The sequence below is a fragment of the Xenopus laevis genome, chromosome 6L (assembly GCF_017654675.1).
Source record: "Xenopus laevis strain J_2021 chromosome 6L, Xenopus_laevis_v10.1, whole genome shotgun sequence".
NCBI classification, from domain to species: Eukaryota; Metazoa; Chordata; class Amphibia; order Anura; family Pipidae; genus Xenopus; species Xenopus laevis.
In genome coordinates, this window is record NC_054381.1 from 106610105 (window position 1) to 106637031 (window position 26927).

Below are 26927 nucleotides of genomic sequence, written 5' to 3' on the forward strand. Positions count from 1 at the left end.
ATGTCTCTGTATTTATAAAACAGAGGTTTAATTTTTTGCCTTTACATCCCCTTTAACTATTAGGACAGAACTAAATAAAAAATAAGGTACATAAGAGTTAGCGCATGTAACAGTAAGTGGTAGCAGGAAGCAACATGCGGAGGCAAAACCTAATCATTGACACATCTATGAAGCTTTTCCAGGAGTTACCTGTTTTTATACCCTGGCAGGAGCAGAGCAAGTCAGGTCTAGATGTGTATAGTCCAGGTGTAAAAGGTTTGAAAAAACTCATCAATTTCAGTTCTCTTAGATCAGGGGTCCCCGACCTCTTTTACCCGTGAGCAATATTCAGATGTAAAAGGAATTGGAAAAATGTTCCTGGGAGTGCTGAATAAGGGCTGTGATTGGACATTTGGTAGCCCTTGTATGGACTGTCAGCCTACAGGAGGCTTATTTCGGTAGTGCACCTGTTTTTTATGCAACCAAAACTTGCCTACAAGCCAGTAATTAAAATATAAACACCTGCTTCTAAGCCACAGGCAGCAACATCCAAGGGGTCACAGAGAAAAAGGTTGTCCACGTGCCATTGGATGGGGACCACTATCTTCGATTGTAAGCTCCCACAAGCAAGACTCTCATTCTATTGCCTCCTAACAATATGCAAATATGCATAATATTAATATGCAAATATTTCTCTGAATTAACCAAGTGTTCTTATTTTGCAACATAATAGTGTAGCTTGCATCTAGCAGTGCATGCACAGAACTTGCTGTGATTTTCAACACACTTACACCGGAATTCTGGAGAATTATGTAGTATTTTGGAGGAAAAAAGAAACCATGGTTTATTGTCCTGTTTATTTTGCACTAACGACTTTGCCTCCACTGGTAAATGTGGTCTTTTATCACTTAATATCTATCTTAAAGCTCCCCTGCAAGAGTGTCAAACCTTTAGTCCTACCGTTTCCAGTCTTAGGACAGGATCGTTCTTTGTTTAATGGCCATGCATCAGTTTACCATTGAAAAGAATCACTGAAGGTCAAGTAAAATCATTTACGGAGCTAAGTTCTTTCGGTTCCAGCCGATGAATACCATCAGGTACTAGAACTGATCTCAAATGAACTTCTTTCTGAGTCATCTATGCCTATTTAAGAGGAAACCAAATCCATTTAGCATTGGCATAAAGTAAAAAATAAATGTTTTCATCAACCGATTTGTGTGACTGATACCAAAGATCTCACACAATACTGCTTAATTCTTTACTATATTCCAGAAAATAGTTCCAGGTTAGTTTAGACCATGTGGCATGCAGGTGTAATTTAGTTTTCTGATTTTCAATTTTATTGAAGTAGTAAAAGTAGTTATTAAGTTCTGGACCCTGTAGTAGTACACAAAACGTTCACAGTAGCTGGCAGTAGAACAAACTTTACTAGGGAGGAAAGCATGGCTGAACTGCCAACAAGTTGGGAGAAAAGAGAGATAGATAGGCAGATACTTGGGAAACAATAATCAGCAGAGCAGAGTGACACATCTCAGTTTAACATGTAACAGCGCCATCTACTGGCATTACATTAACAGTCAATACATAACAGTAGTTGAAGTAGTTAAAATGCCATGGCTCATATTGCACATTTCAAATACAATGCAGTTACATCGTAGTCTTTGCATTGCCCCGTATATTGTACCTATTCAGAACTTTACAAGTTCCTTTGCCACATCCATACTTCTCTGCACTCCAGTGAACTATTAACAGTTTTATTTGGCACAACAAGCCCTTGAGAATAAAATTCCAGGTGGCTCAATACTCCAAAACACAAAGAGGGTAGGGCATGCCAAGCATTAAGCAATACTATACAGCTACTCTCCTAGAAACATAAACAAGTCCACTCCTATTTTCTGCCACTGTCTTTTTGGTACCTTGTGTGGCAGTAATGGCTTCTTAGTTTGGAATCTCCTCCATGGCAAGTGTTAATCATGTCCAAAATGTGCTTAGACGTTCCCGGCCAAAACAACACTTCTCTTGCTTCTTCTCCTTCAGCTTTCTATTCCAAAATGGCCTTCATGTATGCTTTCTAGCATTTCTTTTCTCATTTGTGATGGGACTATGATCTTTTCTTCTATAAAAAGAATGACATCTGCTTCTGAGATCTCATCTCTAAAATTCCAAAAGTTTTATATATTTGGTGGTATTTGATTTATTTTCTTTGGCCATCCAACTTGTACTACCGCTTGTAGTTTTTGTAATGTTGCATCGTCTTGTGTCTTTCTTTTAAGGCCCCAAATTGTGTCTGTTGACACAGGTAAAGTTGCTAGTAACATGTGTACTTGAGCTTCAGTTTCTTCTGATGGTTCTTATAAGTATTGGTTAGATAAGCTCTTGACAGTGTGTCAGCAATATACATTTCCTTTCCTGGACATATTTTACTTTGAACTGATATTTTTGCAAACACATCAGTCTCTGAATTCTGGCTGGAGCACTGATGAGTGGTTTCTTCATAATAGCCTTGAGTGGTTTATGATCTGTCTCAACTTCAAATTGTTTTGCATATACAAACTGCTGAAATTTTTTAACTCCAAAAACTATAGAGTGCATCTCTTTTTCTATCAGTGCATAACACTTCTTTGTGGTTGTCATGGCCTTTGAAGCATAAGCCACTGGCCTGTTGTTTTAAAATAGAAAAGCTCCAAGAACACTTTGAGAAGCATCAACAGAGATTGTCACTGGTGAATTTACATCAAAATATTGAAAGGAGAACTAAAGCTTAACCAAAGAAATAGCTAGAAATTTGTACATTGTGTTTCGGGCTTCTGTACCAGCCCAAGGAATCCACAGCCCTTTAGCAGTAAAGACCTGTGTCTCTAAAGATGCCCCAGTAGCTCCCCATCTTCTTTTCTGTTGATTCACTTTACATGCTCTGTGCTGCTGTCACTTACTGAGCTTAGGGACCCACTCACAATATACACTACATATAGAAATGTCACAATATAAGGCTGATAATAGTAATTAATACAGATTAATCAGCCCTGTAGAATCAGCTAATATTTCAGGCCAACCTCATTTTCTGCTTGATAATTTGTGACGACCCCTAAGCTTAGTTTCTCAACAGCTGCTCAGAGCCCACTGAGGATGTGAGTGTCGCAGACACTTTCCAAGATGGTGACCCCCTGTGACAAGTTTGAACTCCTGGATCATTGCTGCTGTTTACAAGCTGAAACTTTAGGCTGGTGCAATAAGTTCAGTATATAAAATATGGTATTTCTAGCCATATTCATTTTTAGGGTTTGCTTCTTTAAGGACTGGAGCTTGTGTCAGCAACATTTTTAGCTTGTTGAATGCTTGCTGGTGTTCTTCTTACCATGTCCATTTCACATCATCTCTACTAAGTATGACGTAATATTTTTGGCTTCCTAAACAGATCATGTATTGTTTCATTTTTATCTATTGCAATTAGCACACAGAGACACAGATCAGTTTAGTCTGCTTTTTCTTTCTCCCTCTTCCTTGTCCCAGAACTACTTTCATTCAATATTGCCTATCCATGTGCTAAGTGGAGTTATAGCATGACAGAACAGGCCGGCGGCAACAGATATGCAGATGGCATTTTATCGTTAATGGGCAAACAATATCTCCTATAAATTGCTATACGTTACATTCAGACCATTTACACTAATGTTGCAGGTGGTACTACAATAAAGAGAACACAAATCAGAGCACAAATGTGTTGGGCACTAATGTGCCTTTATTAGTAAATGGATTTATGAAATAAAATGCAGTGCATATTTATATCAACACAATGTAAATAGAGTTATAATATAATAGTATAATAGTATAGTAGTTAGAAACATTTAGACAGTGACTTACTCTCAGGGCCAACTGTGGTTCCTGTGCCAGTAAGTTACTATTGGGGAAATTCTGTTACTGTATACAACTTGAGGAGCAAAGCTTATTTGCTATGAGCTCCTTGGATTATAAACTCAAAAAGAGTCAGAAATCTGAACTAAGAAATCACAGGGTTATATAGAATTTTACACAGTAACATTATGCAGAGGAGTACATGAGATAAAAGGGAGACTTCATTAAGGAGTAAAAAGGAGTTACCGCGAGGACAGTATGGAGAACTGAAAAACAAATAACTGCTCTTACAGCCAAACAGATGGCTCTTCCCTCAAGGCAAGGGTAGAGGTGACTATCTTGAGAGCAAAATCTATTCCACTCAAGGATGCACAGAATTGTATTCTCTATCAGTACTAATTATTTAGGGGCACATTTACTAAGGGTCGAATTTCGAAGTTAAAAAACTTCTAAATTCGACCATCGAATTTGATACTTCGATAGTGAAAGTATTTTTCCGATCGAAAACGCCCGTTTTCGAGCAAAGTAAAAATCGCTAGAGCAAACGATTTAGTCCTTCGAATCGAACAATTCGAAGGATCGTACAAAAAAAAACGTTGTTTTCTAAAAACTTGGCCAAAGACTTACAGGGGTTCTAGGAGGTCCACCATAGGCTAAACAGCAATTCAGCAGGTTTAAGGGGGCGAAGTGTCGAAGTTTTTTAAAGAGACAGTACTTTGATTTTCGAATGGTCGAATTTGAATCGAATTTTGGCCTATTCGATGGTCGAAGTACCCAAAAATTACTTTGAAATTCAAAGTTTTTGAATTCGAAAATTCACTTTGACCCTTAGTAAATGGTCCCCTTAGTTTAGCTTAGGATAGCTTTGCTACCTAGCCTTCTCTCTTAGTTGCTACTGCAGAATGTCAGCTGTGGATCTACTCTCATACCAACTAAACTTATTCATAGGGGTCGCTTTTCCAACTGAAGCTGTGCCTGTGGCCTACCATGCATCCTATTGAATATTTGTACGTGCTTTCTGATTCCCATTTAATTGTTAAAATTAAGTCACTTTCTTTTTTATTTCTTCTTCATATAAATCCTTGTTAAATTGATCTTTGTTATCAAAAAACTATACAGATACAGTTAAAAAAAAAACCATGTAGTCGGTAGTTTAATGTTCACTTTTTCATAGTACAGTATTTCGATGCCATATTTTCCCACGGAGAAGCCGGCACTTACGTTATCTATTTGAGCAGCAAATCATTAAAACATTTATGTAAAAAATTCTTAATTGTAAATGTAAAATACAATGGCACTGTGATAAAGGTAATTTAAGGACTGCTGGATTACTAATTGATGTTATAAATCATTATTTTATGCATGATATGCCCTTTCTTCAATTTTATGAGGCTATAAAGATGGCTGCTTAACCCCACATGCAGAATCAAAGCATGGGTTACAAGAATGACTTACATTTACCATTCTGTTTGCACCCCACCAGTGTGAATAGTATATTTATGAGTGCAAATTGTAAGTAAACTGCCTTATTTGCCATGTTTATTACCCAGCATTATAGTGTAATTGTATCCACTCCCCGTTTTGTTTTCCAGAGGCAACTTGTACCTGATGCATTTATGCTGGCGCTAAATTTGGGCCCATTAGATAAATTAGACGCAAGTTGTCTCAGCATCAGTGTAGGTGATCCTATGCATGTAGCCCCAGGGATGGCACAAGTAGATAGCAGCACATAAAGGTTTTAGAACTTTAATAAAAGGCATATATCTGGACCCATTGCTACTTTTAGCGGTCTTATACTTTAGGCACAATTCCACTGCGGTTTGACACTGGATGCAATGGGAACTCTGGAGCTATTTCCACCTTCAAGGTGATTGTTGATTTATTTGAACCGACTGGTGTGGCATGTTGGTTCTTGGAATCAAGATGTACAAGATCCCAAGATCTTCGTAAATTAGTCTTCTAATGTAATGTACTGTTGGATAGTTCTTTATTTTCCAGTGTCACTGCACCACTACTTAATGAGTTTATGTTATTTGTGCAATCATCTGGTGAATTTTTTTTATTTTTCATTGTTTGTTCACATTGATTTTTATTGTTGATCTTTGTCTAATCAATTGTCTGCTGAATGAATTTCATGAATTGTTGAACAAACATCATATATAAGAACTGTGCGTGTACTGCATTTGAACAGTTCAGAGTAAAAATGAATACTATGTATAGAGATAGGCTGTGCAAAGTAAAAAAAATTCTCATATAGTTCGTTGGCCAAAAATGGAATGTATAAAGGCTGGAGTGACTGGATGTCCAACATAACAAAACAAAACACAACTTCCTGCTTTTCAGCTCTTTAATTCTGAGTTAGTCAGTGACTTAAAGGGGGGGCACATGGGACATAACTGTAAGTTTGCAATTGATCCTTAACATGCAGGTCAGATTCAAAAGCAACAGTTATGACCCATGTGGTCCCCCCTAAAGTCCCGGATTGGTTACTGCCTGGTAACCAATCAATGGAAACCAAACGAGCTGCAAAGCAGGAAGTAGTGTTTTGGCTATTATGTTACACATCATCTCAATCCAGCCTTTACGGATTACATTTTTAGCTAACTAACTAACATTTTTTAATTTGCACTTCCTATTAATTTACCCTGTTTTTATTTTTATACTGAACAGTTCCTTTAAGGACTGAACATTTCCAGGATCAAAACAGTAGAAGTAGCTTAGCACAGCCTTTGTCAGATATTGCCCTTCTATAAACTCTCAGCAAACAGCAAAAAACTTTGACATACGCACCAATTTACAAGGTTTGGTTAAGAGAAAATGCAGGAGATTTTTTTACTTGCCAGACTGTACATAGCTTCCTCTGTGCCAGCCTCACCCACTCTTTGGCAGGCTCAGATTTAGGAATCATGTATATCTATTTTTTAAAAAAAAATCTATTTTTAAAATTTCTGATTTTATTTTTATACATCTATTTTACATCCAACTAAATGAGAATCTGTCATTTTTCCCTTTAAATTGAGTTCATTCATAATAAGAATTATATCTTTGCACTCATCATTACTTAGAACTGCCAGATCCTTCTTCATGTCATTAAAGTTGCAAACTCTTGTAACCAGTCAAAACTTTATGTCCTCTTTGCTACGAGTAGGATGAGGGAAAAGAGGTAAAAGAGATAATGGGCACGGTGAGGTGGTGGTTTGTGGGAGTTCAATTAGCTGACAAGAGGCAAGAGAGTGAATTTGGGGATTTGCTTGTACTTGTTAATGACTGGCAGAAGCTAAGGCATCATGCACCAAAGCACATTATTCCTAATGACAAGAGGATACCGATTTCACACAGATTGTTATTTCCCTGCCTTTCACTGAGCCAGCCACTTGAACTGTTTTTGCTGAATGTCCAATTATTATCATGCTTTATTCATACAGTGCTGGCAAGTTTGCATATTGCTTAACCGATACTGTTTATCATTCACATCAGACCCTGTGGAAAAATGCAGAATCCCTTTATGTTTTTGATTGTGGAATTAAACTAGACTACCCAGAGGAACCCCACACAGACACAGGGAGAACATATCACTGAATTGATAGCTCCCAGGTTAAGAAGCTGCAAGACAGCACTACTAACCAATAAACTACTGGATTAAGACAGCCGGGTAAAAAGATCTTAATAATTAGAGGAAAACCGTCATTGCTATTGGCAGTAGAATTACAGCCAATTGTTGTCCAAAGCCAATCACACTGGAACTTTTCTTGCACATGTATTAGGTGCCTGTTTATACAAGTAGGTGCATTTTTAGTTAATTTCATTTGGTGCACTTTTTTGGTTATGAAAACCATGGACCTGTGCACAAAGTATTTTAGTTTATTTTTATGTGATGTACCCATGCTTCTTTTAAATGCAGGTATAGGATCCCTTATCTGGAAACCCAATATCCAGAAAGCTCCGAATTACTGAATGAATTTCTAGTAGACTTAAGGCATGAAGACCCAAAATTAAGGAAAGATACATTATCCAAAAAACCCAGGTCCCGAGCATTCTGGATAACAGGTCCCATACCTGTACTTTATATTTTATATTTCTCATTTTTGTGGGGGTTGGGTAAAGCACTTCTCATGATTACAGGGATTCTTTTACAGCTGCCCTGAAAATGCGGCATCAAAATACCTCTAAAAATGTCCTGTTGCCTAGTTTTCTATTGGAATTGTGAAATTATACATGATGTGACTTTCAATGAGAATTGCCCATAAACACCAAGATTCAGAAGAGATTTCAAAATTTGAGAAGTGGCATAGGAAGAGGTCCTAAAATGAGTGCCATTAATAATAGCCTCACCATGGGGTATATTTATCAAAGAGTGAAGTTAGAGATCCCCACAGTCCGCAGAGTAAAATACCGCCTCTCTCTCTCTCTCCATTAATTTCTATGGAATTTTTAAAGGCTTATTTATCAAATAGTGAACTTTCACTACCCTTTGATAAATAGAATATCCCATAGTGAATGGAGAGAGTGGTATTTTACTCTGCGGACTGTGGAGATCTCCAACTTCACTCTTTGATAAATATACCTCCATAAATCCACTTTATGGTTGGTAGGGTCACTGACTAGGAAACTGCATAATAGGTAAAAACCTGCATAATAGGATGGCAAATCATTGTAACTTCCCTTTTTATAAAACTTTCCTAACTGTCAGTATGCCTGGCATTCTGGAAAGTTTTTATCAAAATGACACCCTTCCTTATCATACCTAGTATCTTTGTATGACTGCAAAGTCATGTCATATTGCTCATCCCTGCTCCTGAGCAGTATCACCTGGACAGATCTGTGTTATCCAATGGGTATTGGAAAATGCTTTTCCACACTGAAATGACTTGTTGAAAATATCGTAGACCATGAGAGGCAGACCAAGTGGTGCAAATTAATGGGTTTTCTCTAAGGATCTCAAATGATGTTAATCATCTGTACTTGTATCTATGTACATTTATCTATGGGGTCAGTATGCTAAATGTTTTTTAATATATAGCTTTGAATAAATTATGGATTTTTAATATTTTTGTGTAACAGGCAAATCTTTGAAGTGATATGTGCCTTGGGAACCGGTACATTTCCCATCAACTTTGGTCTCTTAAGAGTGACTGTTAGATTGTCCCAAGTGTTAGGATTGTGATATATCTTGAGACATCAAATAGTACATTGAAAAGTGTTTTCACATAAATGTATGTTTTCTATGTCTCTTTATGTAACATCATTATGCACGGTCTTATTCTCTGATACATTAGGGAGCAACCTTCGAAGATTTTACTATGTTAGGTCTTTGGTTTGGCTAAATAGATTTTTGGCCACATCAGATACATTAGAAACTGACACTTACAACTCGTTTTCTATATTATGAAAAAGCTGAATATTTCACTGTATAATGTCTCTTTTCTTTTACTTTAGATCCAGATTTTAAAGAGCTTGGAATTCTAAAGCCTTTACCAGGTTTGTGGGCAGGTTGTTAACATAATTGTTTCAATAATGGCATCAATGTACTATGCACATTTGTTGAATATTAATGTGTTTTTTTCCCCGGTTCTTCTAGTTTGTGAATTTGAAATGGGAGGCCCAGAAGGAATAATAGAATCCATGCAAATTGTGAAAGAAGGAAAGGCTTCAGCAAATGAAGCAGTAGACTGCAAGTGGTATATACGTGCTCCACCTCGCTCCAAGGTAATTATTAGATAGCGCAAAGCAGAAAGTACCTGTGTGTAACTATATACTAATAATGTTCTAAACACAGTCCTAAAAAATATGCCATCTAAAATATTTTATTGTATGAATCCTGGTCAGTAGGTGGTACTCAGAACAAAGTGGACAGAAAACACAACATCACTCATAAGGCAAACTAAATACATTTAAATTGTCTGAGCAATAAATTAGACAGCAGGATAGGCTAGATAATAGAATATTTGGCATTTATCATAATCACACATACAAATTCACTTTAAAAAAATCACAATTATTTTATTCTATTGCTGCATAACATTTTAAAATCATGCACAAAATAAATGTATTAGGAATGGGATGAGACCAGAGTAAATCACATGGTAGGGCACAATGAATATTTGTTGTTGGTGGGGAAATCCTATGAGTAGGATATAGGTGGCCCATGTCTAGAAAGTGTACAGATTAGGTTAAGCTAGAGCAGGAATTATTGAAGGAAAAAGGAATCTGGAGGGGTACCTTGATGTACAGTATTTTATTTATGAACACTTGCCATCCACATACGACACATACATTTATTATCAAAACATTGGTCTACTCTATGTTATTCTTTGTTGGAGTTTAGAGAAGCCCCTTTGTCGTGATACAGATTTTCCAAGGAGATATACAACAAGACATGGACCCTACTCACTAAATGTCATATTCTTCCTCTGCAATAGGAGAAATACTGTATAATATATGCAATTTTATTGATCCACCGGAGTGCTGCTGTTCCTGAATAACTATATATATATCGCTCATTAAGCATCTTTGGATGCTCCCAACTATAAATCAAAATGTGCATGCAAGTCTTGCAGGGCATTTGTCTTGGTTTTATTTTGTTTACTTGAGGAAAACATTTTGTATGATGGATTTGTGTGGATGAATATGGGTGACACTTTAAAATGCTCCCAGAATGAGATGGCAAAATCTTTAAAAGCTCAGTTCAGTAAGTATAGAAGGGATTCACAGTTTAATAAAAGGTTTGCTTTGAATAGCAGATAATTGAAGTGCTTGCTGATTGAGCTGTGAATGTTCAATCAAAGCGTAATAGCTGTGGTGCGATCACAAAATGCACTTTCTTTATTTTCAGATATACTTGCGATTTTTGGATTACGAGGTGCAGAATTCAAACGAGTGTAAAAGAAATTTTGTGGCTGTGTATGATGGGAGTAGTTCCGTGGAAGACCTGAAAGCAAAGTTTTGCAGTACTGTTGCCAATGACGTGATGCTTTCCACAGGACTTGGAGTCATCCGAATGTGGGCAGATGAAGGCAGCCGAAATAGTCGCTTTCAGATGCTCTTCACATCTTTTCAAGAGCGTAAGGCAAATTCAAAATTTTCATTGACTAGATTAATATCTAGTAACTTTCTACTGGTGAATTCTTTCATCAGCATTGTATCATCATTATTATTCATTCGTTATACATTCTATCTAACCAATTACCTATTTTTTTACAAAAGTCTGTCTTTGAAATCATTTGGGGAACTTTTCAGGAAACTTATAGATTTTCACCATAGCTGCATATGTTGTTCATGTGGGAGGCCAAGGATACATTTTTAGTCATATTAGTGTGTTTTTAAAACCACAATTAAACTCATTTTCTATCAAACCACGAATGCCATGAAAGATAATAAAAGATTAGGATATAAATATGAATGAAAAAAACGCTGAATAATGCTCTAAAAGTACGAAAACCACCATTTTAGTTTTTCAGACAATTACTAGTGAAAAAAAATCCAAAAACCTCTAAAAGTCTGACTGGCTTAAAGAAGGTCCAATAGGATCAGCACAGCTCCCATTGACTTCTATAGGACCTCAACTGTTTTTTTTTAATTCTTGTGGTTTTTATACTTTATAAATCTCACAATTTAAGAGGGTTATTTATCAACGTCCGAATTTATCTCAATATCGGCTGCTAAAAAACTCCGATCTAACCCGAATATTTGCTTTGCGGGAAAAGCTCAGATTTTAACGATTTTTTTGTGAATTTTACCAGAAATCTCAAAATTTTTCAGAGTTTTCACCTGAAAGCTCCAAAAACATAGTGAAATTGCCCGAAACCCCCGACACAACCAAAAATAAATGGGACTGTTCCCATTGACTTTTATGCAACCTCGACAGGTTTGAGATGCCGTGTTTTTAGCCCTCGGGGTTTAATAAGTTCCGAAAAATTTGTGATTTTTTTAAAAGTCAGATTTTATTTTAAAAAAATCACAAATTTATCGGATTTCGGGGAATTTCAGGTATTCGAAGCTCAGTAAATAACCCCCTTAGAGTTTTAGACAAACAAAAAAAAGAGAAAAAATACGATAATAATGTTAGTAAATTGGCTCCTTAATGTTAGTAAATTGGCTCCTTAATGTCACCTTGTAATTGGTTTACCCTTATGGTTTGGTATAATAGTCACCCCTACTGACATGGGAAGGACCATTTATTAAAGGTCAAATTTAAGTGGTATTAGACCTTTTTGAAACCATGATTAAACTCTATAGAGGCCCATTTACTAACAATCAAATTTAGTTTTTTTCCACAAAAACAAAAAAATGTGTGGTTTTCATAATTTTTTAAAAAAAAGCTCTAAAAATTCAAGATCTAAGTGTAAAAACCACAAAAACAGTAATAAAAACAGCTAGTCGATGGGAGCTGCACTGATCCTATTGAACTGTGTTAAATCAATTTTGACTTTAAATAGTTTTTTGGAATTTTTTTTCGCTAGGAAAATTTGACCTTTGATAAATAGGTCTCTAAAATCATGAATGCCATGAAAGTTATTAAAATATCTGAATATAAAAAGTATGATTGGAAAATAGTGCAGAAAAAAATATCTCTAAAACCTCTAAAAGTTTTTTTGGATAATTGCTAGTAAAAAAAAAATCCGAAAACCTTGAAATATCTGAATGGCTAAAAAAAAGTCTAATAGGATCAGCACAGCTTTCATGGCACCTCATGTGCTTTTACATGGCAAAGTTTTGTATTGGAGTTTTTCGTGTTTTTTAGACTTAATTAGATCCCACATTTTTAGAGAATTTTTTTTAAAAAATTTACATTTTTAGAGAAAAAAATATGAAAAAAGGAAATCTGAATGTTAGTAAATAGGCCCTTAGAAACAATTTTATGTCAGGATATTTTTCCTGACACTCACAATAGTTATAGAATTCACACACTTATGTGGACATACTGTACGTGTCAATTTATCTAAATATGTCAAGACTACTTTGCTTACTTTTTGATGGGCTGTTAGTGCTCAACACAGCTCGGCACTAAGCACCAACACCCATCCTTATCTTTAAAGGGGAAGGAAAGGCTGTATTTACTTGGGGGTGCCAAAAGTTAGGTTACTCCTTTCTTTGTGCGGGTATGCACAGGCAGTAGTGCGAAAAGCGAACTTTAACAAAGAAGTCGGCTATTTCATTCTGATATTCGATATTCGAAGTCGAAGGATTTCCGTTCGGCAGTTGAATATCGAGGGTTAATTAACCCTCAATATTCGACCATAAGTAAATTTGCCCCTTACTGTTGACCATGGCTACGGAGAAAAATCTTAATAGGTTTAGGTATTAAATTCACACACCACAAAGCAAATAAAGAAGACTAACAAGAAAGAGAATTGTGATTTTCTGGTTTGGCTGAATGAGAAATGGAGAGGATTGAGATGTGAGCAGGTTTGAGCAAACAAAGCACCTGAGGGAGATGACAAGAGAAGAGATGACAAGGTTTGCATGCAACCACATAATTCCAATAATCAGACTATTGCCATCCCCTTTTCCTGATTTCCAGTTTGTGTGTAGAATTCAGGATGCGACAAAGTGTAGTCATCATTAGGTCTAGAATGTTGTTGTTGCTTATTAAAGCTGTTCTTGGTTCAGGGGGTGTGATGCAATAAAGGCACATATTTCTAACCTATTATTCTAAGATAATCTTTAAACTACTAAACCGCTGTAGGTTTCTCTTGCTTTTCAGTGAAAAACTGAGTACAGGTATGGGGCCTGTTATCCAGAATTCTCGGGACCTGGGGTTTTCCAGGTAATGGATCTTTCCATAATTTGGATCTTCATACCTTAAGTTTACTAGAAAGTCATGTAAACATTAAATAAACCCAATAGGCTGGTTTTGCTTTCAATAAGGATTAATGATATCTTAGTTGAGATCAAGTACAAGCTACTGTTTTATTATTACAGAGAAAAAGGAAACAATTTTGAAAAAATTGGATTATTTGGATAAAATGTAGTCTATGGTAGATGGCATTTCAGTAATTTCAAGATGTCTGGATAATGGGTTTCCGGATAATTGGTTCCATACCTGTACAGTCTTTACTGCCGTTCTTCTGAGTTTGTACAATAGACCTATGGTTGATGCACAAATACAAGGTAACATCATGCATTAAAAATGTGTAGTGTCTGTTGCTTTAATGTTATATTAATTTGTCCAATAACAGTGCAAATAGAGCATCGGGTGTTAATAGTCATCTATAGGTCTAGAGGGAGAAACCAACTAAACCCTCCCAGACTGATAGTGAAGAGACCAGTACGTGAGTGACTGAAGCCATATTTCAGCACTGTTTAAAACAAAAATAGCAAAAATCTAATTACTGTTTTAAAACTACAAAACAGCAGGGAAAAGATTTTCAAAACAAGCTCTAGTAATTAGTCTCCGCTGAAACATTCTTTCAAAATTGGACAACCTTTTTTTTTTAAACCAGATTACTTGAATAAAAATGCAGCTAGCATGAGAAGAGTTGGCAGTGTGTTGCGGCTGTAATGAATGCACTTTTGCAAATAACTTGATAATGATGTATTTCATGTACAGCACATACTGTAGATTCAGGATTATTCATATTATTTTAAAGCTTCATCATATAGCATCTAGCAGAAATAAGTTGCATTTAGCCTAGGTCTAGTGATGGGCGAATTTGCGCCGTTTCGCTTCGCGAAAAATTTGCGAATTTCGCGAGAAGTTTGCAAAACGGCGAAAAATTCGCAAAATCGCGCCGGCGTCTCGTTTTTGACGCCGGCGCCCGTTTTTGACGCCGGTGCCCGTTTTTTTCGGGAAAAAATTTTTTGACGCCGGCGAATTTTTGACGCGAATTTTCGCGGGCGTTTCGCGAATTTATTCGCTGGCAGCGAATCGCGCAAATTCGCCGCGAATTCGCGCCTGGCGAATAAATTCGCCCATCACTACCTAGGTCACAAAAGTGAAAAATCCTATGGGGCATGTATATATATATATGTATAAATAGAGTATAAATAGAGTAAAACTTCTTATTTCTAAATACCATGAACACAATACATAGCTGTTTTACATTCATAAATGTGTATACTTCGCAACACTAATACCTAAAAGTGTGGGAACATTTAACATCACTCTAGACCTGGCATAACCAATTAAAGCCAGATTCAAGCAGGGGAAAAATGTTGCTATGATATAATGGCTAAATATGTTTTAGAAATAGATTTTTACCATTACCATCTGTTACCCTAAGTGGCACATTTTACTTAGATTTGGTCATTTTTGTTTTGAAATATTTTTTTCACATTTAGATTTGTGAATTTCCCGTGAAATTCGGGAAATGGTGGAAAATTCGCAAAATCAACGGTTTTGATGTGAGTGACTTTTCCGACGTGCGTCTAAAAAACTTTTGACGACGCAAATTTTCACAGCAGTTTAGCAAATTTATTTGCCGGCGGCAAAACGCGGAAATTTGCCGAGAATTTATTCGCCCATCACTAATGATGAGTAAAAACACTTTCAATTAGAATAAATATCAAGAAACCCCAAAGTTAAGTCCCTATACCTATTAGTGGTCTTTTACTATTTAACATTTTTTTTTCTGAAATTAATTGTCTGGATTCTTGCTTTCCCAAATTTTATTTTCATTGCAAATTAAGAATTTGAACTGGTAGAAGTACCCAGCACTGCTGCTGAGCTGCTTTGGGTACCAGACCTGGGCCAAATCTGTCTGAAGAAATCCTTCACCCCTGACCCCTTCACCACCCACTTTTTTTGAAACCTCCTGCCTCCAAATTAGACCTTCCTCCTGACATTTGTCACAGCTACCACTCACTCTAGCTCCCCAGCACTTCATATAGAAAATAAGTGGTAGGAAATTTGCTATTTCCACCCCCAACATTGAGACCCCCTCAAGTCCCTCCATAGGAACCTGCCTACTCATAGGTTCAGCCCTGCTGACTCATAAATAGTGACACCCAAAGAAAATGTCTGCATACGACTACTCACAACACACATTCTGACACAACTCTCTGCTTAAATAAATATATCTGTTTATTAATACTTTTCATGACCTTTCCAACAAAATTGTGTTTAGATGGATGGAGAGAGATATTGCAGTATATTCCGTGCAGCAATGTCATTTCAGAATCATTAATGCACAGGTCATGCTGCAGCAATAGCAAAAGCAATAAAAAAATAAACTACAGCTAGCAAGCACTGAGCAATTGCAGTACGACTGACTGAATAAAAGGAATTGAAACAATGCAAATACATACACTGCCATCTGCTGGTTTTGCCCCTTTACCACAATTGTTCCCATACTTGTACCGAGTAGTAGATGCATTTTCTGCTTACCAACTGAAACACCTACTTCAAATATATGACAAGTTTGCATAGAAATAGTTCAAAGGGTTACATTTTATTTTGTTGTGCTAAAGAGGATCTGTATATAATAAGGAGCATTTTTATAATGTAGAATTATTGTTATGTATCTTTATTTTTATTTTACTTGACATAAGAAACAGCCTGATCTTGAGTTTTCTTAATAACAAATAATAACATTAATCAAATAACAGAGGGTGGTTTATCAGTTTTAGATAATGTTTTTGTAAAATCTGATAGTGGCAAAAAGTCATGACTGAACTTATTTACTAGAATATTTTGCAAAAAAAAAATCACATTGTTCCATTCATTTCAATGAGATTGTAAAGACCTCAGCTGTGTTAATCTAAAAAGTGGAACAACTTCAGAATTCTTTATATACTCCCTCCATTGGCTTCTACAGTGTGGTGTTCATGCAAATGGCCTGTAGATGTTACTGTGCTCATACTTATACTGTGCATACTTCCTGGTAGATTAAAAGTGAAAGTAAAAGTTACTGTTGTGTAATGCCTGCATGAGCCTGCTAATAAAGCACTGTTATACTCTACTCATCCTCGGCTACCCATACAGAATCTTTCAGGTGTTAGGTGATTTAGTTCACTATCGTTCAAGACAACTACATTGTCCTGTATTAACCATATAAGTTCCCCTTTTCAATTTTGTTTTCAAACAAAGCAATAAACAACAATTACCCACACTATGTGGTCAACAGCTTTCTGTTCACAGGAAGTAAAAGGTCACTTCTCTACACTCCTCACCAACAATTTTAGTCCATTAAAACAGAACAAGGGTTTCTTGCCGTCTGCCACGATTGTTGCTTCTCTCTTCAAGCCAGAGGCTCTGTCCTATAAATACTCCAGGCACAGAATTCAGCCTTAAGTCAAAGTACTAGATCCTACTTAACCTGACTAACTGGCCTACTGCTATCTCTCACCACTTACAGTGAGCTCCACAAATCTAACCTGTCACCATCTACCCACAATTGACTCCCTATAGTATTTTGTAAATGCTATTCTTATAAATGGTGCTTAGTGATGTCAATAGTTGGTGCTTAGTAATTTCATTAGTAGCATGTCACTTGCTAAAACTAGTGCATTATAATTAATAATGTAAATCCTTTTCTAAAAAATGAGGTTATTAGAAGTCACCTTGTTGTTCCATTACCTGTATAAAATCACTAGGCCTACGGCCTTCTTCCTTTTATATGGTTATGGTACGTCTTGGTAACTAGGGATGTAGCGAACTGCCGATTTGGTGTTCGCGAACGCCGTTCGCGAACACCGGCAAAAAATGCGAACGTTCGCGAACAGTTCGCGAACTTCGAACACCCGCTAAAATCGTTCGATTCGAACGATCGAAGGATTTTAATCGTTCGATCGAACGATTTTCATTCGAATCGAACGATCGAAGCATTCGATCGAATGCTTTTCATTCGATCGAATGCTTACAATCGTTCGAACGAATGGAAATCGTTCGATTTTTAGCGGTCGAAGGAATTCGAATGGTCGAACGATTTGTATTCGAATCGAACGCGAACTCAAAATGCGAACGTCGCGCGACGTTCGCGAACATTCGGCGGACGCGAACGGTCGAAGTTCGCGCGAACAAGTTCGCCGGCGAACAGTTCGCTACATCCCTATTGGTAACTTATAATGTTGTTTTTGATGTGTATTAAAACCTGTGTGTTATAAGGAAAATATGATAATAATGTTTTAAATTGTCACTTCTAAATAAATTGGAATAGTGTGACCCAACTGTAATTTCGAAATCACAAAAAAAATCTAGCAATTCGGGTGTCAAATCCATAAAATTTGTACGGTCTTCAATCAATTTTATTGAGTTTTTTTAATAAGATAAAATTGTGGATGGGCGGTTCAGTCGAGATAAATTTGAGTTTTTCCTATGGCTTCTTTTTCGTTTCCTTAAAATCAAATTAGATTGAAACTACCATATGTAATAAAAGATACAAAGTTTGCGTAGGTGCAGTAACCCATAGCAACCAATTAAATATTTGCTTTTAAACATGTGACCATTAAATACCACCTGCTGGTTTGCTGCTAAACCAGTACCGAACTTTGCATTATGGTTGATGGTTAACTAAGAAGCTTTATTATTGTACCTTTTATTGCATATTTTTAGATAATAAGATACATATGCACTGTTTTATTATGTGTACTGACAGTTTTTCATTTTATTTTTTGCTGTATTTTTAGCTCCATGTGAAGCAAATTCCTTTTTTTGTCATAGTAACATGTGTATTAATAATACGTTGGTCTGCAATGGAATTCAGAACTGCGTATACCCGTGGGATGAAAATCACTGCAAAGGTAACAAATATATCGCAATCAAGTGCCAGTAAAGTAGAAAATTATTAATTGCTTGAGTTTTAACCTAGAATTGGCTCAACAAGTACATCTGACATCTGGTTATAATGTAAATATTCTCATCATCAGTACCAAAAAATGTAAAATAGATTAAAAAGTACATGTTTATATATATTATGAATACTCGGTATGTGTATAGTATTGTCACCTACTGTAAACATAATCTCAAGCTGGCAGTGCCTGGTAATACATAATGTGAGCTTCAGTTGACCAAGAAAGCAGACACTCTTTTATGCGCTTACAGGCAATTCTTTTCCTACACTCTGGAGACATGAAATGACATGTTAAATGAACATTGCTTAAAGTAAACTTTACTAGATATACAAATTATTTAGATCAGTCTCCAAGAGCTATATGTGACCTTCACTGAAACCATTATATAGCAGCATAAAGTTGTCACTGGGGAAACACAAAACTTACTGAGTGCGTTGTGGTCTATTGCCCACTTATCAGTGTGGCCTATTCCTTCTATCGCCCTTGTATGTTAGAGAACACAGCTGCATTTCTGCACTAGCTTGACAGTCTTAGCTTTTGATTCCTATACAGAAAATAGTGAAATATTTTGAGATTTTGTGGTGCTCCTGCATGTATTGTAAATAGCACCTCATACAGAAATCTGTACAGAATATTATAGTGCAGCCTACACTTGAGAACAACCTTGCCAACAGTAGAGCAAGGGGAGAGGTTGGGGAACCAGTTGGAGGGCCACAGGTCTTTGCTGCCTTGAGCATCAGAGTGGCTAGCTTCCCATGTTAATAGTTGATACCAAGGATATGCCCTTAGTGTACTTAATGTACTTTGATGTGCTCAAAGCACATGCTCTCTCTGCCTATCATAAAACTCACTCCAAAATGTATGTTGTAGAGTTCCACAAAATGGCTTTTCCTATTTGTAATATCCTTCCCACATTGAACCAGTAACCTGCTGTTTTCAACGCAGTCTACAGTTCCTCTGATCTATATAAGCAGACAGCTAATGTCTTGGTATCCCTGTATTTTCAAGTAGCGATGGCCTGTTTCACCTGTTGTTAATATGGCCACATGTGCTCAGTATTATCCATTACTCTGGCTATATAACCCCCTGCTCTACACTGACTAACGGCCTGTTATAGGTCAAGCGTGCTTGCTCCTAGGTGGTCTGTGATTGCTGTTCCTTTGATACCTGCTCCTGTCCCCTGTGTGACATCCTGGTTCTGATCCCTGCTTGTTCTTGACCTTGAGTTTGCCTCAGGATTCTGCTCCTGTTATCTTGTTCTGACCCGGCCTGTCTGATTACATCCAGAGTCTGGCTCCTTCCAAGAGTATATGTTTGGTGCCCTTGCCTGCCCCTGAGGGAGTACTGGATTCTCATGCTGTAAGTCCTGGCAGCACCCGAGTAGCTGAGGGCCAGTCCCAAAACCAAAGGTGGCTGTTATAGGCAGAAGAGAATGCCTAGACATGAATCCAGTCACTCCCCTGGGGTTTGGGTTTGCCATATTTGACATTATTATTTCAGTAGCAAATAATTCTGTCACTGCAAACTCTGAAATCATTTTTTTATGTAAGTGATTCTGCAATATTTTTTGTTAATACATTTACATTCATAAAATTGCATGTAGATCAGCGCTTATGGCAACAGAGAGAGCAGAAACCAAAAATTGTGCAGCAAGTTTAGATCTTGCGAAAGCACCCGGGGCTGAAATCTATTCTTTCAGGTGTACTTCCCCTTTTAATTTTCCGTTTGTAGTAGTGATACATGAAGCCAGTTCTTCACATCCAATCAATTACCACCACCTTTTGGCTAAATTTCCTACTCAGAAGACAAATATTAGATATATTGCCTGTAGTATTAGTAGATCTCACTAAATATAAATCCAAAAATAGTGTAACACCATTTATTAAGCTAAAAAATACTGACAAGTTTGCGCTCACATTTAGTTGTTTGAAGTTAGTCACATATATTTTCATAAAAATAACTTTGTGTGTTTCTCTCAGCAAGGAAAAATTTTGGCTTTTAGGAATAATAGAAACTACGATCTGGAAGAGAGTAAAGGATTTTTTCCTTAAAAATAACTTTCTAATACATTTACATGTTTATATCCTCTTATTTAGAAAAAAGAAAATCAAATCTCTTGGACCAGCTTACCAATACAAGTGGAACAGTGATCGGGGTCTCCTCTTGCATTGTGATCATCCTCATTATTATATCTGTTATAGTACAGATCAAGCAACCTCGTAAAAAATTTGTCCAAAGGAAAACAGACTTTGACCAAACTGTATTTCAGGAGGTGTTTGAGCCCCCTCACTATGAGTTATGCACTCTTAGAGGCACAGAGCCTACAATCGACCTTGCAGATGTCGCAGATGATTTTGAAAATTACCATCAATTACGGAGATCATCTTCGAAATGCATTCATGACCATCACTGTGGATCCCAAATTTCTAGCATCAAGGGCAGTCGTAGTAACCTGAGTACAAGAGATGTAAGCTTATTTTCAGAAACGCAAAGCCAGCCTGTTAAGCCGTTAAACAGGAGGAACATCCTCGTTATGAAGCATAGCTACTCCCAGGATGCCGCAGACACATGTGACATTGACGAAATCGAAGATGTTCCCACTACAAGTCACGGGCTTTCCAGACATGAAAAAGCTGTCCAGCGGTCAGTATCAATACATTTTTGATGGAGACTGTTGCCTAAGGACTCATTCCCTCTCCCTAACTTTCCATACTTTTCTCTCTTTTATTTTGATCATGAACTCTTTGACCATTTTCCTTTTTTAAAGTCCTTCTCTCTTTTTTTAATGGCTTTCAAACAACAACAGGGCACACAGCTGTCACAACTAAGGAAAACCAAAATCACGTTGACCTAGTGATTTAGAAATAGTTGCTTTTAGTTAAATAATAATTATTCATTCAGAAATTACAATTTGCATAGAATACTGCATCCAGTATTTAGTGAATGACTTCTCATACAGACATAGTTATGCTTTTTTTCTATAAATGTTTGTCATGTTTAAACCCAGAGATGTAGATGTCTTTGGCCTATAGTTGGTGGCAACTGCCTCTTATCATCCTTATCCCACTTGGATGCTGGGAGTTCTGTTTCACAACAATAGGAGTGGCATGCATTAGACCATTGATCCCCAACCAGTAGCTTGTGAGCAACATGTTGCTCTCCAACCTCTTGGATGTTGCTCCCAGTGGCCTCAAAGCAGCTGCTTATTTTTGAATTCCAGGCTCAGAGGCAAGTTTTGGTTGCATAAAAACCAGGTGTACTGCCAAACAGAACCTCAATGTAGGTTGACAATCAACCTAGGGGCTACTAAATGGCCAATCACAGCCCTTATTTAGTACCCAAGGAACATTTTTCATGCTTCTGTTGTTCCCCAGCTGCTTTTACTTCTGAATGTTGCTCACAGGTTCTAAAGGTTGGGGATCCCTGCATTAGACAGATCAGCACTTAACTTCAAAGTTGCTTATTTCAGGCACAAAAAAGTAATATTTAAATAAAATAGATCTTATATGAATTACTACTGATTTTTTTTAAAAAAATTAGATTTTATGACAAAACTGTACGAGAAACATGCTTTTTAATGCAACCAGTTTTTTTGTAATACTGAATGCCTGTAACTACTGTAGGACCCTTCAACATATAGAAAAGCCATGAAACCCCCTTTGAATGTTGTATTCTCTGTGGATCTGTGTTTGTATTACATGCATAATAAGTGTGCCTTTTTGCTTGTTTACACACTCTTCCTAATTTCTTTGCACATTAAAACCACTTATATATCTCAAAACACTCTTCTGTTCTTTTAGTATTTTTATTTTAATTGCATGTTGATGTGTTTTCTGTATTGGCTACATTGTATGCAAACATATTGAGTGAAATAGCCGTAACATTACAGGTTCTGCCTCATTGGGTCTCTAAGCAAACATGAAACAGAATACAACACAACTAGGGTATGAAAAGAAAACTCAAGGTAAGCAAATATAACTGGCTGTGTTTATTTATTTATCACGACTAACTGCATCATTGCATTAACAGTGGGGCAATATCATTATCCATAGTGCTGACTTGGCTCATCTTGTATTTAATTATAGATATAAGGCTCTAGTTCTAACGACATTCTACAGATTCACTGAATATTCATTTTTAGAAACGTGAATAGTGGTTTGCATGTGCAACTGTCTTGGAATACTTTTAAAGGGGGAATACATACATTTAACTTTTTCTATAAATGTTCAGTTAATCATAAGGGCCTGTTTTACTTGGTATGTGGAGCTTTTTTATGTTTGTCAGTTTCTACAGGTATTAATGTTTATAGGGAGTGTCATACTTCTTCCTGTAATTCCTAGAAAACAGTGATTTTACTTAAAATGTTAGATGAGATGTTTTAAATGAAACATCTCATTTAGGGGCAGATTTGTTAAAGGTCGAGTTGTTTTTTTTCCACAAAAAACTTTTCGAGGTTTTTCGAGGGAATGTTTCAGAATGTTTTGTAAACTTACTTTTAAGACAGGGGACCAGGGAATGTGCATTAACACTAGCACTTCCATTATACTTAAATATCCTATTACTTAGCCTTTAGAGTGCTTCCACACCCCTATTTTGTACAATGTTTCAGTCAAAACTCAAATTTTCAGGTTTCAGAAAAAATGTTTTTGTTTTTTTTGAAAAACCTAGAATTTTTCAAAATGTTTTATACCCCGAAACTGGAAATAGCTCAAATCCAGAAATACACCTGTGGATATTGTGTAGAAGTCAATGGCAGAGGTCTTTGAACCATTTGAAGATGTTAATAGCCTACATGATGTTCAAGTTTTTTTCGGTGGGTTTTACATGAACAATTCCAGCAATTCGAGAATCTTCAATTTGAGTATTTGAGTTTTTAACACCATGGCTTGGAAATGGAGTTTTTTTCGTTGGGTTTTGCTTGAAAACTCGAACGATTCAAGCGTTTTTTTTTCTTTTAAAATTGCAATAGTGAATATAACATGGCTTTAACAGCTTATCTGGGTCAATAGATTGATAGACAAATACAAACCTATAGACAAAAGTCAATTAATAAAGTTCTAGTTAGCTGTTATTCTAAAAAAGGGAACAGATTAAAATAAAGAAAAAAATGCCCTAAAAGCAACACATTTATTTTTATTAAAACAGCTTCTCTATAAAATAAAGGGGAAAGTTAAGAAGTAGCTTTTCAGTTCAAGGGGTACAAAAGCATAATTTGGGTGGTTGTTTCAGGCAAAAGAACATATAAGGAAAAATAGGGATATAAAGGAGAAGGAAAGAAATTTTATACTTGGGGGTGCCAAATGTTAAGCACCCCAAGTGATTGTACTTACTTACCTGCAACCCCGGGCCAGTGTAGTTTTCAGCTGATACAAGTACCAGCCTGGGGTTCTTCCAGCGAGCACCACGGAGTGATCCTCATCCTGCTTCTTCTTTCAGCTCATGCGTGGTAGAACGAAAAGCCAAACTTTAACGGAAAAGCCGGCTATTTCATTGTACTGCGCCTGGGAAATTGAAGAGCAAAGAAGCAGGAAGAGGATAGCTCTATGGTACTCGTTTCATGGTCAACTGGACATTGGGGGGCCCACCGGGTTCTGAACCTCTGGGCGCCCCAGCGCACATGCGCAAACCCCAGTCGGCGCATATGGGCATGCGCAAAGTCCGACGCTCGCTGCCGCTGTTTGTATTTTTAGGGGGCCCGCCAGATTGGGGGAGGGGGTCTGGGCCGACTGGGGCCCATGAGGGCCGGGGCAGTATCCCGCCAGCCCAGTCCGACCCTGTACTCTGAAAAAACTCCGGCTCGGTGCAGTTTTCTGCTGATAGGAGCACTGGCCCAGAGTGTCAGGTAAGTAAGTACAATCACTTGGGGGTTATGAACTTTTGGCACACCCAAGTATAAAATGACTTTCCTTCTCCTATAAGTCAAGTTAATGGCACAAGTGATGTTTAATGTCCTAAACCTTTTTTTACTCTGCTTGAAACATACTTTAGTTTTTTACATATGTTCGTAAAACTTATTGGCTCTCATGAGGTCATTAAAGCGATGGTTCACCTTTACATAAACTTTTAGTATGTTATAGAATGACTTATACTAAGCAACATTTCAGTTGGCCTTCATAATTAATTTTTCAAGTCTCTGCATTATTTGCCTTATTCTTCTGACTCTTTCTAGCTTTCAAAAGGGGGTCACAGACCCCTAGAGTAGTACTTTGCAGAGCAAGAAAGGTCCTACAAGATATACTGTATGTTATTTACTAAATTTATAATTGGTTAGCTTAAAGGGGCGATTCACGTTTACATTAACTTTTATTTTAACAAATTTTTAGTAACTTTTCATTTTTTTATTTTTTATAGTTTTTGAATTAATTGCCTTCTTCTTCTGACTCTTTCCTATAAAAACAAATGCTCTGATAGGCACATTTATTGTTATTGCTACTTTATTACGTCTTTCTAATCAGGGCTCCGATATTTCATATTTCATTCTCTTATTCGAATCAATGCAAAGTCGCTAGATAATTTGGACCATAGTAAACAGATTGCTGAAATTGCAAACTGGAGAGCTGCTGAATCAAAATCTAAAAAAATCAAAAACCACAAATGAACCAATTGTAAATTGTCATAGAAAATGACTCTCTGCATCATACTAAAAGTTAATTCAAAGGTGAACAACCATTTTAAAATCCATTAAGAGTTACATATTTTTGTGTGTCATGCATGCCATAATTACATTTTACTATAATATGAAGTGATCCGTTTCCCTTTGCTTTATCTCTAAGGGGGCTATTTATCAAAATTTTCAAGCTGAAAAAGTTGGACCAAACTAAAATCCGAGATTTGACCTTATTTATCATTAAAAAACTTGATGAAATCAGTTCGGGAAAAAAACATAGGTTTATGTGAAAAAAACAAATTTTTCGGGTTTTATGCCAGAAAAGCTCAAAATTTTCGTAAAATCGCTCAAACCCCTAGATTTTTTCGGATTTTTGGCCAAAACTCAGGGCAGACCATGATATCTTCAAATTTTAAAAGGGACCTTTTCCACTGATGACTTTTAACAGTGTCTGGGTATAATAAATCACAAGAATTAGAGTTTTTTTTCCACTAAAAATTCGGATTTTATAGTCAAATTTTTTGAGTTTTTGGCATTCATACTTTAATAAATAACCCCCTATGTGTTGACTCTGGGACGGCCACTACTAAATATGTCCAAACATTTTCTACAGCTGTCATTTTTTATTATTATTATTATTACTATATGCAGTTATTAGTGGAATGTATTGATTTCATTGTTTGTGTTTACTTTTTAGGATGAACATTTCTTAAATATTTCTTTTGCTTTCAGAGAAGATCTCTTTTTACGCAACTCGGAGACAAATGAATTTGTTCTTAATTGTTATACCCATCTTTGAAAAAAAAAAAAAAAAAAAAGAGACTCTGTTCTACTGTCATTCCACTGCCTTGTTACAAATGTAGGATAAAAAGACATTTCTACCCTCAACATGATGCTCCTGCTACTCAATGACATTTGTTGTAATTTGGTTGCTGGCCACCAAGTGCTCCTTAGTTTTTAAATACATTTTGAAATTTACTGGATACTTGAAGAAGAATCTAGTTAACTGATTGCAAATATCCCAAGCGCTTGCTTTTGAAGACCGAATTGTGCATTTTGTTTTAGTTAGTGAACATGGCATGGTGGATGAAGGGAAATATCACAGAACAATTTCTTATTCTGCATTTGTACATGATTTCGACATTACTAACTACTTCAAATTTCCTGGTTTATACAGTCGGTTGAAGATCAATTTCAAATAGTGGACAATGATGTTATGGAGATGCTTTACTATTTGTTGAACAATGCAGAAAATAACATGATTGGAAAAACTAAATGGCAATAAGAAATGTGTATTTTTATTGTAATGCCACAAAAACTTTACAGTCTTTCATTAGAATGTTGCCTTTTTTTTTTAATTCTCCATTCCATCAGCAGGTGCCATTATGTCAACATGAGTGGGATGGATATTATGTAAGGGAAATGATTACCAATCTTGTAACTTAAAAGGGAGGTAGAAAGTATTTGACTATTAAGATGTACAAAGCATGCATTCTCATTTAACGTCATAGCTGATTTATTACAATTTTTTTTGCTTGCATATTGTACTTTTTGATATATTCATACATAAAACGATGGTTAGAATTTCCTACAATGATATCGAAAGTGATGCTTTGATTTCCTTGAGCTGAAGACAAAAGTTTAATATCGGATAAAAATTAAAAACTTTAAGCAACTACCATATATTTCTCTACACCTAGGGACCGATTTATTAAGGTTTGGATTGTAAATTTGAATTGTTGGGTTGGATTTTTGGTCA

General features: G+C 36.4%; 1 protein-coding gene across 1 annotated transcript; it reads left to right on the forward strand.

The window, feature by feature from the left end:
- Positions 1-134: 134 nt before the first annotated feature.
- On the forward strand, positions 135-26658 carry neto1.L (neuropilin and tolloid like 1 L homeolog). The gene is made up of 8 exons (XM_041565631.1): positions 135-255; positions 9268-9309; positions 9410-9537; positions 10664-10892; positions 18397-18510; positions 20658-21204; positions 22451-22525; positions 25866-26658. Exons 1-7 carry the CDS (start codon positions 135-137, stop codon positions 22509-22511), a joined length of 1242 nt encoding a protein of 413 aa, XP_041421565.1. The 3' UTR covers positions 22512-22525; positions 25866-26658.
- The last annotated feature ends 269 nt before the right edge of the window (positions 26659-26927 follow it).